Raw genomic sequence first — 14,385 nt, 5'->3', positions numbered from 1 at the left:
GTGCTTCATTTTGGTTTAAAAAGAAGAAAATGACTGCTCAGATTGATTGATTAAACCTTGCTTCTGATCTTTACAGTTGGACTTTAGGGTTGGCCATGTGACATCTCAACCTAGATCTAGGGTTGGCCCATGTGAGATATGATCTCCTTCCCACTCAGTAGGTCAGATATCATAGCCCTATATCCATTTAGTAGATTGCGACTTAATCATCAACCTCACCAACTCTCACTCTCTCTCCCAATCCACCAATTTCCTTAATTTTAACCACCTCATGTTTAGTGATTGTCATGTAGCAGAATACTCCAAGCAGTGTTAGCAAATGAAATTTGACATGGAAGCAATGGAGACCTGCCTCATTAGTGCATTGTTCAGTCAGGTGACGTGGCTGTGGAACTAACCAAAGGGGAAGTGGTGGGTCAGAAGAGCAAAGGCTTGGCCAAGTAGGTTATAAGAAGCAATATGATGCTTGTTGTGGCAATTCCAGGTTTTGGAGCCTAAGCAGTTTAAAGCAGAGCTGCCATTAGTTGAGAGATTGAAACAGGGATTAACCAAGGCTAGAATAGGTAGAATGCAGAGAATTTGGAGGGATTACTGAGCCAGGCAGCTGTGCAGAAGTGGGATGGCTGAGACAATGGAAGGACCTGAAAACAGGGTTAAAAATTTTAACTCTGACATCTTCACTGTGGAGGCATGTCCCTTAATTTTACAAAGGACTGAGCCCTGAAGGTGGGTGATGGAGCTGTAGAGTCAGGGGTTGTCCTGGTGTCCTATCAAGTTCAGCCTGGGAGAAAATGGGATTTCCACAATGGGTGCAAAAGCCAGCGAACCCAGGGCAGAAGTGGTCCCTGTACTTGTCTGGGACAGAGTAGGGGGCAAAGGTGGCTCAAGGCTTCTCTTTAAGACCTATAGGAGTACCTCAACCATGTCAAAAACTAGCCCTGAAGTACCCTCTTGGGAGGTCTGGTGATATTGAAATCATAACAACATAAGATAATAGGAGCTGGAGTCGGCCATCTGCCCTCTCCAGAATATAATCTGATCATGATTGATCTGCCTCAGTTTGTAATAGTCCTTCATTCCCTTATCTTTCAAAGCCATCCTTTGACCACCAGTTCAGGAGCACCATTGGGATCAGCTCTGTGTAACTAAAGAAAGAATCCATTGCAAGCTAATGGTTTCGCCCCTACACTAACAATTAATGCACGCTCATTTCTGCTCAGTAAAGTGGAGATATAGCTGTTTCTGGTCTCAGCCGCTCCAACCCTCAAGAGTGTGTTTTAAAGAAAGAGCAAAGCATATTATTTTTAAAGAAGATCCATTACAAAACAGTCATCCACCCATCTATGATTAAGCACAAGAGATTCTGTAGGAGCTGGAGAGCTTGAAAAATCCCAAGAGATCTTGGACATATTGCGGGAGGAACTCAGCACGCCCGGCAGCATCTGGGGAGGGAAAAGAACAGTCAATATTTTGGGTCGAAATCTTCATCAGGACTGGAAAAGAAGGGGGTCAGAAGCCAGAATAAGAAAATGGGGCATGGGGGGGGGGGGGAAGGATCAGAAGATGGTAGGTGATGGGGGAGACCAGCTGAGGGGGAATGTGGGTAGGTAGGGGAGTAAGAAGCTGGGAGGTGATAGGGAGAAGAGGTAAAGGGCTGAAGAAGAAGGCATCTAATAGGAGAGGAGAGTAGACCATGGAAGAACGGGAAGGAGGAGGAAATGTGGGGCTTGGAAGGTTGATATCAGGATGGTGGGATCAGGAAGAGGGCCAATGCTGATCTTAACAGGCCTTCGCACAGCTCAATTATCCGAGTTCGGAGAGCTTGCAGGGAACTCAGAAGGTCCTGAGCTTGAGGAGGTTGCAGAGGTGGGGACGACTCATGCCATGGAGGGATCCGAAAACAAGGATGAAATTTGTAGAGGTACCAGAGATTGTGCAGATGCTGGATATCCAGAAATCCACACAGAAAGTTGGATCACCTCCCATTCTGTCTCAGAAATAAATTAAAAATAACATTGTAATTAGATTTTAAAACAATTCTGTTTAGAACTCCAGCCTGATGATGAACATCAATTTCTCCAACTTTTGATCATTTTCCCCTTCCCCTTCTCTCATTTTCTATTCCCCATTCTGGCTCCCCTCTTACCCCTTCTCTTCTCTTCACCTATCCATCACCTCCTTCTGGTTCCCTTACTCCTTCCATTTTTCCCATGGTCCACTCTCCCCTTCTATCAGATTCATTCTTCTTCAGCTCTTTACCTCTTCCACCTCCCACCTCCCAGTTTCTTACTTCATTCCCACCTCCTCTACCCACCCATTTCTCTAACTTTAGGTAATTCCACCCCATCTCCTTTATTTTCCATTCCTCATTCTGGCTTTCCACTCACCCCCTGTCTTCTCCTCGCTCGTCCATCAAATCTCTTTAGTTCCACCCCCCCTTCCCTCTCTCCTATGGTTCACTCTCCTCTCCTATCAGATTCCTTCTTCTTCAGCCCTTCGCCTCTTCCACCTATTATCTCCCAGCTTCTTACTTCATCCCCCCGCCCCTATCTTCACCTATCACCTTCCAGATTGTACTCTTCTCCTGTCCCCCACTTTCTTATTCTGGCTTTTCCCCCTCCCTTTCCTGACGAGGGGGCCGGGCCCAAAACGTCAACAGTTCATTACCCTCCACAGATGCTGCTTGATCTGCTCGAGTTCCTGCAGAATTTTGTGTGTGTTACCAAGGATTTTAAACGCAGGGCTTGGTTCAGTGTGACACTGAACAGGACGTGAAGAATAGTGTGGAAAAAGTCTCACTGGATCATGAATGATAGGGGAAGGAAAAGATGCACCAGGTCAGGCAGCATCTGTGGCAAGAGGAGTGGGGTTAGTGTTTGAGGTTGTAAACCCATTGACCGAACAGTATGGGCTGAATGGGTGAATGGCCTGTTTGTGAGCTGCCCGTTCTGAAGGAAAATTCGGTTACTTACCTGTCCTCTCTCCTACTCGGCGACAGGCTTCTCGTCGGTGCCCCTTGGGCCGGTGTTGGAAAACAGAAGACCGGCGATGTGTACCGGTGTCCAGTGAAGAACCAGACCAGCTACGGATGTGGAAAACTCAATCTAGGTATTGTATATGCCATTGCCTCGCTGTTTGTTTTTGCAAAGGGAGTGAGCTGCACTGAGAATAGAAATCCCTCTTCAAAATGAATGAACTAACACTCTTCCTTCAGTTAGTCCTGATGAAGGGTCTCGGCCTGAAACGTCGACTGCACCTCTTCCTACAGATGCTGCCTGGCCTGCTGCGTTCACCAGCAACTTTGATGTGTGTTGCTTGAACTAACATTTGATTTGGTTCCCTGGAGTGAAGTAGACATCAGCTTATAGAGATTACAAATGGACTCTTAACTAAAGTGACAGAGTCTGAACTGATCTTTTTATTTATTCATTCACAGGCATGGATTCTTGAGCTAAGTGCTTTGCTGGACTGTTTTCAAGAGCAGTTCAGAGTCAATGACATTGCTGAATGTCTCAAGCTATGCTGAAGCTAGACAGCAAAGACACCAGACTTCCTCCTCTGAGGCTACAAGAGTTTTCAATGCAATTCAATTGTTCCTTAGTCAGTGTTATCAACATGCATCCTTGAAATTATTTATTTTAATCTAAATTCCACTGCTGCTGTACTGGGATTTCAAATCCACGGTCAGATCATTAGGCCTGCTCTCTAGATTGTGAACTTTATAACTGTTACGATGATATTACGCAAATAGTGGGGCATTAATCCACATATATATGACACTGTGGAGAAATATCAAATCGTGAGGGACATAGATAGAGTGAATGCACCCACAGTCTTCTTCCCACGGTTAGAGCCATAGAATCATAGCACAGCACCAAAACAGGCCCTTCGGCCCATCTAGACCATACCAAACTGCCTTTTTTGTGATGGGGGAGTTGGGGCTTGAGGTTTGCTGTTCTTGCCATTTGCACCATTCGTTTTTCTGCATGTGGAGGGGTTGATGTACTTGTTACTGTTGTTTTTTTTCCTCGCGCGGGGTGGGTTGACGATCGTGTTGCCATTTGCGAGATTTGTTTTTTTTTGTGCAGGGGGTGGTTGATGTTTTTCTTTGAATGACTACCATGACGTTCTTTGTTCTGTGACTATCTGGACAGATGAATCTCATAGCTGTAAACTGCATACATACTTCGGCATTAAATGAACCTTTGAACCTTGACCCCCATTGACCTGCACCGGGACCATAGCCCTCCATATCCCCACCATCCATGTACTGTGCCTGTCCAAGCTTCTCTTCAACATTGAAATTGAGCTTGCATGCACCACTTGTGCTGGCAGTTCATTCCACACTCTCACGTCTCTCGGAGTGAAGAAGTTTCCCATCATGCTCTCATTAAACTTTACACCTCTCACCCTGAACCCATGACCTCCAGTTGTAGGGTTGGTTTAAAGTAATTCACTGCTGGGTTTGGACTGGTCTAACCTACTGTTGTTTTGTTCACCCAAGGAAGGGTATCTCTCCCTTATGTATCAGAGCACAAAGATAACATGCGCCTTGGGATGACTTTAACCAGCAACCCACAGGATCACTCCTTTGTGGTAAGACCTCTCTTTCTTTTAAAACTTTGCTATACACTCTGTCGTCACTATATTAGGTACACCTGCTCATTAATACAAATATTTAATCAGCCAATCACCTGGCAGCAACTCAATGCATAAAAGCATGCAGACATGGTCAAGAGGTTCAGCTGTTGTTCTGACCAAACATCAGAATGGGGAAGAAATGTGATCGAAGTGACTTTGACTGTTGAATGATTGTTGGTGCCAGGCGGGGTGGTTTGAGTATCTCAGAGACTGCTGATCTCCTGGGATTTTCATGAACAATGGTCTCTTAGAGTTTACAGAGAAAGGTGTGAAAAACAACAAAAACTTCCAGTGAGCGGCAGTTCTGTGTGTGAAAACACCTTGTTAATATGAGAATGGCCAGACGGGTTCAAGCTGACAGGTAGGTGGCAGTAACTCAGATAGCCATGCGTGACAACAGTGGTGTTCAGAAAAGCATAGCTAAACACACAACACATCGAACCTTGAAAGTGGATGGGCTACATCAGCAGAAGACCAGGACCGTGCACTCAGTGACCATTTTTTTTAGGTAGAGGAGACTCCTACTAGAGAGGCCATTGAGTTTATATTGACACACTAATATTTGGAGGTTACAATTTGAGGAAAGACTATGCAGAATGGTGGCACCATAACACTGCAGTTATCATAATGATAATACAATACCAGCAACCCAAATTCAATTCCACCACTGACCCCAAAGCTGCCATGCCAACCCATTATCTATTCATCATCAGACTGGGTGGCAAGATGGAGATTCACCTGTACCAAAGGGGGTGCAAGGTGCTCCTTCCCTCTGCTAGCCTGCAGGTCACCCTTGGGCAAGGTGTAGCACCTGCTTAGCAACCCTGATCAGGGTCACATGAAGCCAAAGGATCAGGTGGTGGATGGTCGTACGAGCAGCTGATGTACATCACAAGTCCTGGTTATGTGACCATTGACACGAGGCAGACCATCTCTGAAGAGTATCGATAATGGCTGGGGTCGCCTGTCTTGTAAAGACGCGGCCCAGAAGAAGGCAATGGCAAACCAATTCTGTAGAAAAACTTTCCAAGAACAATCATGGTCATGGTAAAGACCATGATCGCCCACATCATACAGCATGGCACATAATGATGATGTCATACGACACGGCACATAATGATGATGACGGTCATATTGCCTGGATCCTGCAGTGCACACACTTCGGCAGGACTCCATTCAATTCAGCACCAGAAACCCTCACTGGCTGCAGTGCACTGTGGAATGTGCGTTGGCTCGATAAAAATGCTCCTGGTAAGAGCTGCTCGCATAAACAAATGGGAGCTCAGCCTCCACTGAGCTGTTTGTCTCCTGACCCAAGGGGGAAGGGAGCTAGGTATAACAGCTGGTGCTGCAGGCTGACTACAGCTGTGCCACTGCTCAACACACACTGTACTTTCAACGGGGACTGTGTTCAGACTGTGTTCGGACTGTGTTCAGACTGTGTTCAGACTGTGTTCGGACTGTGTTCAGACTGTGTTCAGACTGTGTTCAGACTGTATTCGGACTGTGTTCGGACTGTGTTCAGACTGTGTTCAGACTGTGTGCGGACTGTGTTCAGACTGTGTTCAGACTGTGTTCGGACTGTGTTCGGACTGTGTTCAGACTGTGTTCAGACTGTGTGCGGACTGTGTTCGGACTGTGTTCAGACTGTGTTCAGACTGTGTTCGGACTGTGTTCAGACTGTGTTCAGACTGTGTTCAGACTGTGTTCGGACTGTGTTCAGACTGTGTTCAGACTGTGTTCGGACTGTGTTCAGACTGTGTTCGCACCGTGTTCAGACTGTGTTCAGACTGTGTTCGGACTGTGTTCGGACTGTGTTCAGACTGTGTTCAGACTGTGTACGGACTGTGTTCGGACTGTGTTCAGACTGTGTTCGGACTGTGTTCAGACTGTGTTCGGACTGTGTTCAGACTGTGTTCGGACTGTGTTCGGACTATGTTCAGACTGTGTTCAGACTATGTTCGGACTGTGTTCAGACTGTGTTCGGACTATGTTCAGACTGTGTTCAGACTGTGTTCGGACTGTGTTCAGACTGTGTTCGGACTGTGTTCGGACTATGTTCAGACTGTGTTCAGACTATGTTCAGACTATGTTCAGACCGTGTCTCAGCAACACCCCACTGCTGCCTTTAACAACGGGCCCACTCGGATGTGGTTAGGAATCTTTCCCAAAGTCCAATTGGCTTCAGTGCAGGGCATTTGTTTCCAACCTTTTCTGCTCTTTATTTCTCTTCAATATTTATTATTTAATCTGTCAAGGCTCCCGAACCAGACAGAGGAAGCCAGTTGTACTAATATTAGCTAAAACTGGTGTTAACCCTAGCTGATGAGTGTGCATCTCTATGCTTCTTTGTGCAAGTGTGTTTGTTGGTGTCGGTGGATTGGAGTAGGGAGTTTTGCATGTGTGGGGTTGGTTGGAGGTGGGTGGGTGGGTGTAAATGTGTATGTACATGTGTGGGCTTGTGCGTGTACGCATTAATGTTGGTGTGCAAAGTGATTTGTGCGTGTGTGTGTGTGTGTGAGACGGGTGTCCATGTGTGACCTTCTGTGAGCGTGAGGGAACGATTGTGTGTAAGAGATCAGTTGCCTCTGTGCCGTGTGTGGGGGGGGTTTTGGGAGAGGGGTTGTCTTGAATGTCTGTGTGTGTGTTTGAGAGGGAGCAGTTGTATGTCTGAGATCAGTTGTGTGTGTGTGTGTGTGTGTGTGTGTGTGTTTGTTTGTTTGTTTGTTGGGGGGTGGTTTGCATGTCTCTCTGTGTGTTTGAGAGGGAGTAGTTGTGTGTTCATGCATAAGGCGTTTGAAAATCAATTTTCCGGAGAGATGGTAGAAGTTGTTCCCACTGGCAGGAGACTTAATAAACAGGGAGTTCGTGTTTAAATGTCCAGCCAAGTGATCCATTTGGCAGAAGGGGAGCAATGATTTACCCACTGCTTTGTCATAACCTGAAATATACTCTCTGAGAGGAAGGGGAGGTGGAACTTGGATATATACTCAAAGATGAAAAGGTTTCAGTACTGTAGAGAGTTGGGGTGTAGTGAAGCATGATAGATATTCCAGGGGATTCAGCTGAGGTACAATGGGCAGGATGAGTTCGTCTTGTGTGACATGGATTCATTCACATTCCCTTCTGTTGCTGGGCTCAGGACCTCCTTCAAGTTACGGTGGCAACTCCAGCGAATAAACCCAGAGTGAGAAAGCATAGACACTTGCACCTAGAGTCGTTGAGAGAGCACTACAACTCTGAAGCTGACTCTTCAGCCCCTCTGGTCCTTGCTAAGCTGTTATTCTCTCTAGTACCGTCAACTCAAACCTGAACCACAGCTCTCCATACCCCTCCCATCCATGTACCTATCCAAACATGTCTTAGATGTCGCAATCGAACTTCCACATTCGCACTTCCCTCTGAGTGAAGAAGATCCCCTCAGGTTCCCCTTATACCAGGGGTCCCCAACCTTTTTTGCACCACGGACAGGTTTAATATTGACAATATTCTTGTGGACCGGCCAACCCGGGGGGGGGGGGGGGTTGCGGGGAAGGGGTGCTCAAGTAGGGTTAAACTGACCTCAACATGTCTTTTACAGTTAGTGTTGCCAACTTTCTCACTCCCAAACAAGGGACAAAAGTAGCAGTCAAATCCCGGGACACTTGTGTTTACCCCAAAAAGACTACCATGACAACGAAGCCTTGCGTGGGCACCTGTGTGCGCATATGTGCCGATTTTTTTTTCCACAAATCGGTTTTAGCTTAATCTTCCCAACTATACTGTACAAACATTATTTCTACTTTATATAAGCTGTGTATTTATCATATCATTCCTGTACATGTTAGTGTTATTTTCGGTTTTATGTGTTATTTGGTATGATTTGGTAGGTTATTCTTTAGGTCTGGGAACACTCAAAAATTTTTCCCACATAAATTAATGGTAATTGCTTCTTTGTTTTACACCATTTTGGCACGAAAGGTTTCATAGGAACGCTCTACCTTAGCGGGGGAAATACGGGAGAAGGGCGGTCCTGTATGGGACAAACCAATTTAGCCCAACATACGGGATGTCCCGGCAAATATGGGACAGTTGGCAACCCTATGTTCAAGTGCAACAGTGCGCAACAGGGAATGAGGAAAAGGTGCAGCTGATTCATATCGTTTCCTTGCAGCCCAGTAGCACATGCCTTGCGGCCCGGTGGTTGGGGACCACTGCCTTATACAGTATATTCGACCTTTCACCCATTACCTATGACATCTTGTTCAAGTCTCACCAAGACCTCAGTGGAAAAAGCCAGTATGCATTTACCCTGTCTGTACCCCTCATAATTTAGTATACCATCCATAGAACTTCTCACAATTTAGAATAGTCCCAGACCTCGGGTTGCCAGGGGTGGTAAACCTATGGCAAGTGTGTCCAAGGTGGCATGCACAAAACCTTTGTTGGCACTAGGCATGCAGTGCCACCCCTCAATCCTTTAAATCTCTCCGTTAGTTAAAAGGTGCACAATGATTATCTTTACTGTCACATAAAGCAGTAAATTATTTTTTACAACCCAAGAGCAATGAGATGTTTTCACAGGAATTGTTTCACACCAGCTTGGTGCCAGCTAGATATTTGTGAGAACACATGATGTTGGATGATATGTTCTGAAATCCTCACAGACCTGGTATTTGAACAGTCAATGGTGGGAATAATGATATAATGTAGAAATTATGGTTTTTTTCCAACTGTTTTGTTAAAAGATTATAACTAATAATTTTGAACAAGTTTGCTAAAATGCTTCATTTATTTAGAACATAGAACAGTACAGCACAAGAACAGGCCATTTGGCCCACAATGTTGAGCTAATCCAGCTAAAACACAAATCAAAAACACCCAAACACTAATCCCTCCTACCTACACCATGTCCATAGCCCTCCATTTCCTTACATCCATGTCTGTCCCCTAAATGTCTCTTAAAGCCTTCCGAAGACTTGCCTCTACCACCACACCAGGCAGTGCATTCTAGGCATCCACCGTTCCGGGTAAAAAACTTACCCCTCACATCTCCCTTGAGCCCACCCCCTCTCACCTTCAATGTAGGCCCTCTGGCATTTGACATTTCAACCCTGGGAAACAGGCACTATCTATGCCTCTCATGAACCTTGATTGAATTCTCCCCTCAGCCTCCGGCGCTCCAGAGAAAACAACCCAAGCTTTCCCAGCCTCTCATGAAAGCACAAGCCCTCTGAACCAGGCAGCATACTGTAAATCTCATCTGCACCCTCTCCAAAGCCTCAACATCCTTCCTATAGCGGGCTGACCTGAACTGTATAGAATACTTCAGATGTGGCCTATCCAGTTTTATAATGTTGTAACATAACCTCTTGACTTTCGATCTGAATGCATCAGCTAATAAAAGAAAGCATTCTGTAAGCCTTCTTGACCACCGTATCGACCTGTGTAGCTGTCTTTTTTAAATTTATTTTTTATTGAAGTTCATCATCAAACAAACATTTCCATAAAAGGAGATAATGAACTTGGATCTCAAGCTCTGTCTGCTCAGGAACAATGTTAAGTATCCGTATACTGTCTCCTTGCATTTGCAAATCCCAGATTAAACTCCATCTGGGATTTCTGTTCCCATATCTGCAACTGATCTAAATTGTGCTGTATTCTTTGCCAGTCTTCCACATTATCCACAACTCCACCAATCTTGGTAACATCCACAAACTTACTAACCCACCCATTTGCATTTATATACATCACATTTCAATCTATCTCTGTTATGCTTTTAATGATAGTAAAACAACGACTTAACATAAATAAACAGGACAATCAGTGATAATCTCTGCTCAAAATTACTATGGCAATGATAGAATTCTTCGGAATATTATCGCCAAATTGAGCACATACTCTCAAAAAGGTTACTATGCAGTCTGTCCTGTACACTATACAGTACACAGAGTGGTGAGGTGAAGATATGTCTCTATCAAAGGAGCTGTAAATTGCTCCTTCCCTCCCTGTATTGTGTGTAGTTCTGGTCCCCTACCTACAGGGAAGATATCAATAAGAATGAAAGACTGCGGAGAAATTTCACATGGATTTTGCCAGGACTTGAGGAGCCGAGTTATGGAGAAGGGCTGAACAGGTTCGGACTTTATTCCCTGGAGGGTAGGAGAATGAGGGGGAATTAAGTAGACATATACAAAATTATGAGATAGTGGTGGTGGGCTGGGGATACATCTCTACCAAAGAAGGTGTAAGGTATTCGTTCCCTCTGCTAGCTTGCAGGTCACCCTTGGGCAAGGTGTAGCACCTGCTTAGCACTGGATGGTTGAAAGAGGACAGGTCAACCAATTCCTCTGCTCCCAGTTAATAAGCGGGGTCACATGAAACCACAGGAGCAGATGATGAAAGGTCTTATGAGCACCTGGCACATATCACAAGTCCTGGATATGCGACCACAGACAATCTCTGAAGAATAGGGGTAATGGCTGGGGTCATCCGTCTTGTAAAGACACTGCCCAGAAGAAGATGCTGGCAAACTCCTCCGTAGAAAAAAAATGCCAAGAACAGTCATGGTCATGGAAAGACCACGATCACCCACGACATACGACATGGCACATAACGAACAGTACAATCTGTATCCAGTTTGCTGCCTTAAGTGCATCTGCTGTGGATTAGTTGACCTCGATTGGTAGGACTGGGTGGTTGATAGAGGACAGGTCAATCAGTTCCTCTGTTCCCAGTTAGTGACCAGTTACTGACCTCAAGTCATTACATTGACAATGTCTGTACATTGCAACAGAGTCATAACGCCAAGATTTTTAGTCCCTCACGTTGTGAGATGGATGTAAGACTTAAATAAATTCTAAATTCAAGGGATGCCGCCCCAGGACTGGGCTGCATTACCCTCCCTCCACGGCCGATTAACAACAGTCCAGCTTTGGCAATGACCTAAGAACGAGTGGGACTTCTCCTCTCACTGACAGTTTCAGTCCGAAAATGCAGTTTCATGTAATTGTTCATCCAAAAGGGATTCCCAAAAGTTGCTTCCAAATAAAGTCTCTTGGCAGAAATTCCTTCTCCTTCCACTCCGCTGGTTTTCCTTCACTGGAAAAGTGATTCCAGGAAAACATCGGAATCTGGGAAACAAAATCAGCAGGTGCTCGTCAGGTCGGGTGTCGTCCGTGGATAGTCATAGAGTCGTAGAAAAGTACAGCACAGAAACAGGCCCTTCAGACCATCTAGTCCATGCTGAAACCATTTAAACTGCCTCCTTCCATCTACCTGCACAAGTTTCATAGCCCTTCCATCCACGTACCTATCCAAACTTCTCTTGAATGTTGAAATCAAGTTTGCATGCACCATTTATGCTGGCAGCTTGTTCCACATTCTCACCACCCTCTGAGCGAAGAAGTTTCCCCTCAATTTTTCCTTAAACTTTTCACCTTTCACCCTAACACATGACCTCTGGTTGAAGTCCCACCCAACAACATTTGAAAAAGCCTGTTTGCATTTGCCCTATCTATGCCCCTCATAATTTGGTCTACCTCAATCAAATCGCCCCTCAACCTTCTACATCCAAAGGAACAAAAAGAAAGAGTTAAGTTGATGACCCACCCAGACCTCAGTGGAAAAAAACACTTCAACCTGAAATGTTAGCTCAGTTTCTCTTTCCACAGAGGCTGGCTGATCTGCTGAGTGCTTGCAGCGGTTTCTATTTTTATTTCAGGTTCCCAACATCTGCAGTATTTTGATTCTCGAGCAAGAATGAGAGAGGTTGCAATATCGTGCCCAACACCCCTCATGGAGGATGAAATGCGAAACAATCTCAGATAGATTTATCATTCATGTCAGTTGTTTGTTTACATTACTGTGCAAAAGTCTTAGGCAGCCTAGCTATAAATATAAGGGAGTTACTAACTCTTTCTTCAGTTAGTCCTGACGAAGAGTCTCGGCCTGAAATGTCAACTGTACCTCTTCCTAGAGATGCTGCCTGGCCTGCTGCGTTCACTAGCAACTTTGATGTGTGTTGCTTGAACTTCCAGCATCTGCAGAATTCCTGTTGTTAGCATTTAGTTATTGACAGGTTAGATAAACAAGAAAGATCTTCTGTAGTACTATACTGTATAAAAGTCTTAGGCACATGTACATAGCTAGGGTGCCTAAGACTTCTGCACAGTACTGTATTTTATATCTTTCCAGTTACCAAGTAACACTGAATACTACTTGAGCTAATACAAAGCTAAATATTCTTACGTGTCTGTTTCCCAACCACCTACCTGTTCTAACCAATATACAGTACTGTGCAAAAGTCGTAGGCACCTTAGCTGTATATACAATATGTACGTATTTATGACAATAAGGTTCCAATGATGTACTGTCTCTGGAAGACCCTAAATATCTGCGCAGAAGCCAAAGGAGCAGTTCGTGGTTTCGTGTGATACTGGTAATTAAATTGAGGTCTAGGATTGCTTGCAGTCAGCAGCAGTCTCGTGAAGGAGGCTGGGGCCAGCTATCTTTCCCACGAGGCTTACAACCTCTGTCATGTGTTTGCTTTCAGAGATGGAAATGATGAGAAAAGACTTTGGAATTGGCTCTGACCCAACATTCACAGAAGTTCTGAAAGCAAGCCCCCATTAAAAACAAAGGCCACGCACCTAATACCTTGCAGACACTCACAAAGACATTATCATTGTCTGTCACCTTCTCTTGTTCTCATTTATTTAATTTGAATTAATTGTTTGGTTATTATAGAAGAATACTTTAATTTTATTTTCAAAGGTTTTCACTGCAGTTATTTGACAAAATTACAACTTGCATTTATGTAGTGCCTTTGAGAGAGCAATAAATTCCCCAAAGTGCTTCATAGGAGTGTGCTCAAATAGGCTATGTAAGGAGGCTTTGTAGCAACTGTTTGACAACTTGGTCAGAGCTGCTGGTATTAAGGACCTTCTTAAAGAAGAAAGAGACAGGACAGAGAAAGAGAGAGTGAGTATGCGACAGACAGAGGAAGAGAATGAGTGTGTGAGAAAGTATGTGTGTGAGCGAAAGAGTGAGTGAGAGGGAGTGGGCGCGTGAAAGAAAGAGTGAGTGCATGACAGAGAGAGGAAGGAAGAGAATGTGTGCAAGAGAAAGAGAGAGTGAGTGTGTGAGAAAGATAGAGAGATATGAGTGTGAGAAAGAGAGAGAGTGAATATGAGCAAAGGAGAGAGACTAAATGTGTGTGAGAAAAAGAAGGGAGAGATAAAGAGAGAAAATGAGTGTATGTGTGTGTGCGTGTGTGTGTGTGTGTGGGTGTGTGCGTGTGTGTGGGTGTGGGTGTGTGTGTGTGTGTGTGTGTGTGTGTGTGTGTGTGTGTGTGTGTTGTGGGAAAGTTTAGGAAGTGAATTCCAGAAGCCTGATTGGTTGGCAACTGGAACCAGGAACACCAGTGTGGATTGATTAACATCAGGGGGGTCCTGGAAGCCAGACGTGGGGCATTCAGTTAATCTCATGAGCATCCGTGAGATTTGCAGCAAATTCAATGCTACCATTAGCAACAGTGATGAGGCTGGAAGACGGCATCTTTGTATAAAGTGTCAGTGCTCTAAACTAGGTGCTAACTATTGTTCCATATTTAATATTTTAGTAATATTTGAGTAATCTCATATACTGTATATATTAGTTGATTAAGCATTCTTGTTCAGTTAAAATAATTTATTATGGGTTATGCGTTTAAATACGTGAATTGCATACATGCGCACCTCACTGAAAGTAAAACATTTCAGACTC

At 44.7% G+C, this 14,385-nt stretch overlaps 1 protein-coding gene across 1 annotated transcript in view; it reads left to right on the top strand.

The window, feature by feature from the left end:
* Nucleotides 1-14,385, top strand: part of itga11a (integrin, alpha 11a) — a 217,425-nt gene that overhangs the window by 74,495 nt on the left and 128,545 nt on the right. The window contains exons 3-4 of the mRNA XM_072278053.1: nt 2,999-3,108; nt 4,505-4,596. Of these exons, the coding sequence (XP_072134154.1) occupies nt 2,999-3,108; nt 4,505-4,596 (202 nt within the window). The remainder of the gene's footprint in view (nt 1-2,998; nt 3,109-4,504; nt 4,597-14,385) is intronic.

This window comes from Mobula birostris, chromosome 14 (assembly GCF_030028105.1).
Source record: "Mobula birostris isolate sMobBir1 chromosome 14, sMobBir1.hap1, whole genome shotgun sequence".
Classification (NCBI taxonomy): Eukaryota; Metazoa; Chordata; class Chondrichthyes; order Myliobatiformes; family Myliobatidae; genus Mobula; species Mobula birostris.
Note: the sequence above shows the minus strand (reverse complement) of the source record. Positions and strands in the feature narration are given on the sequence as shown.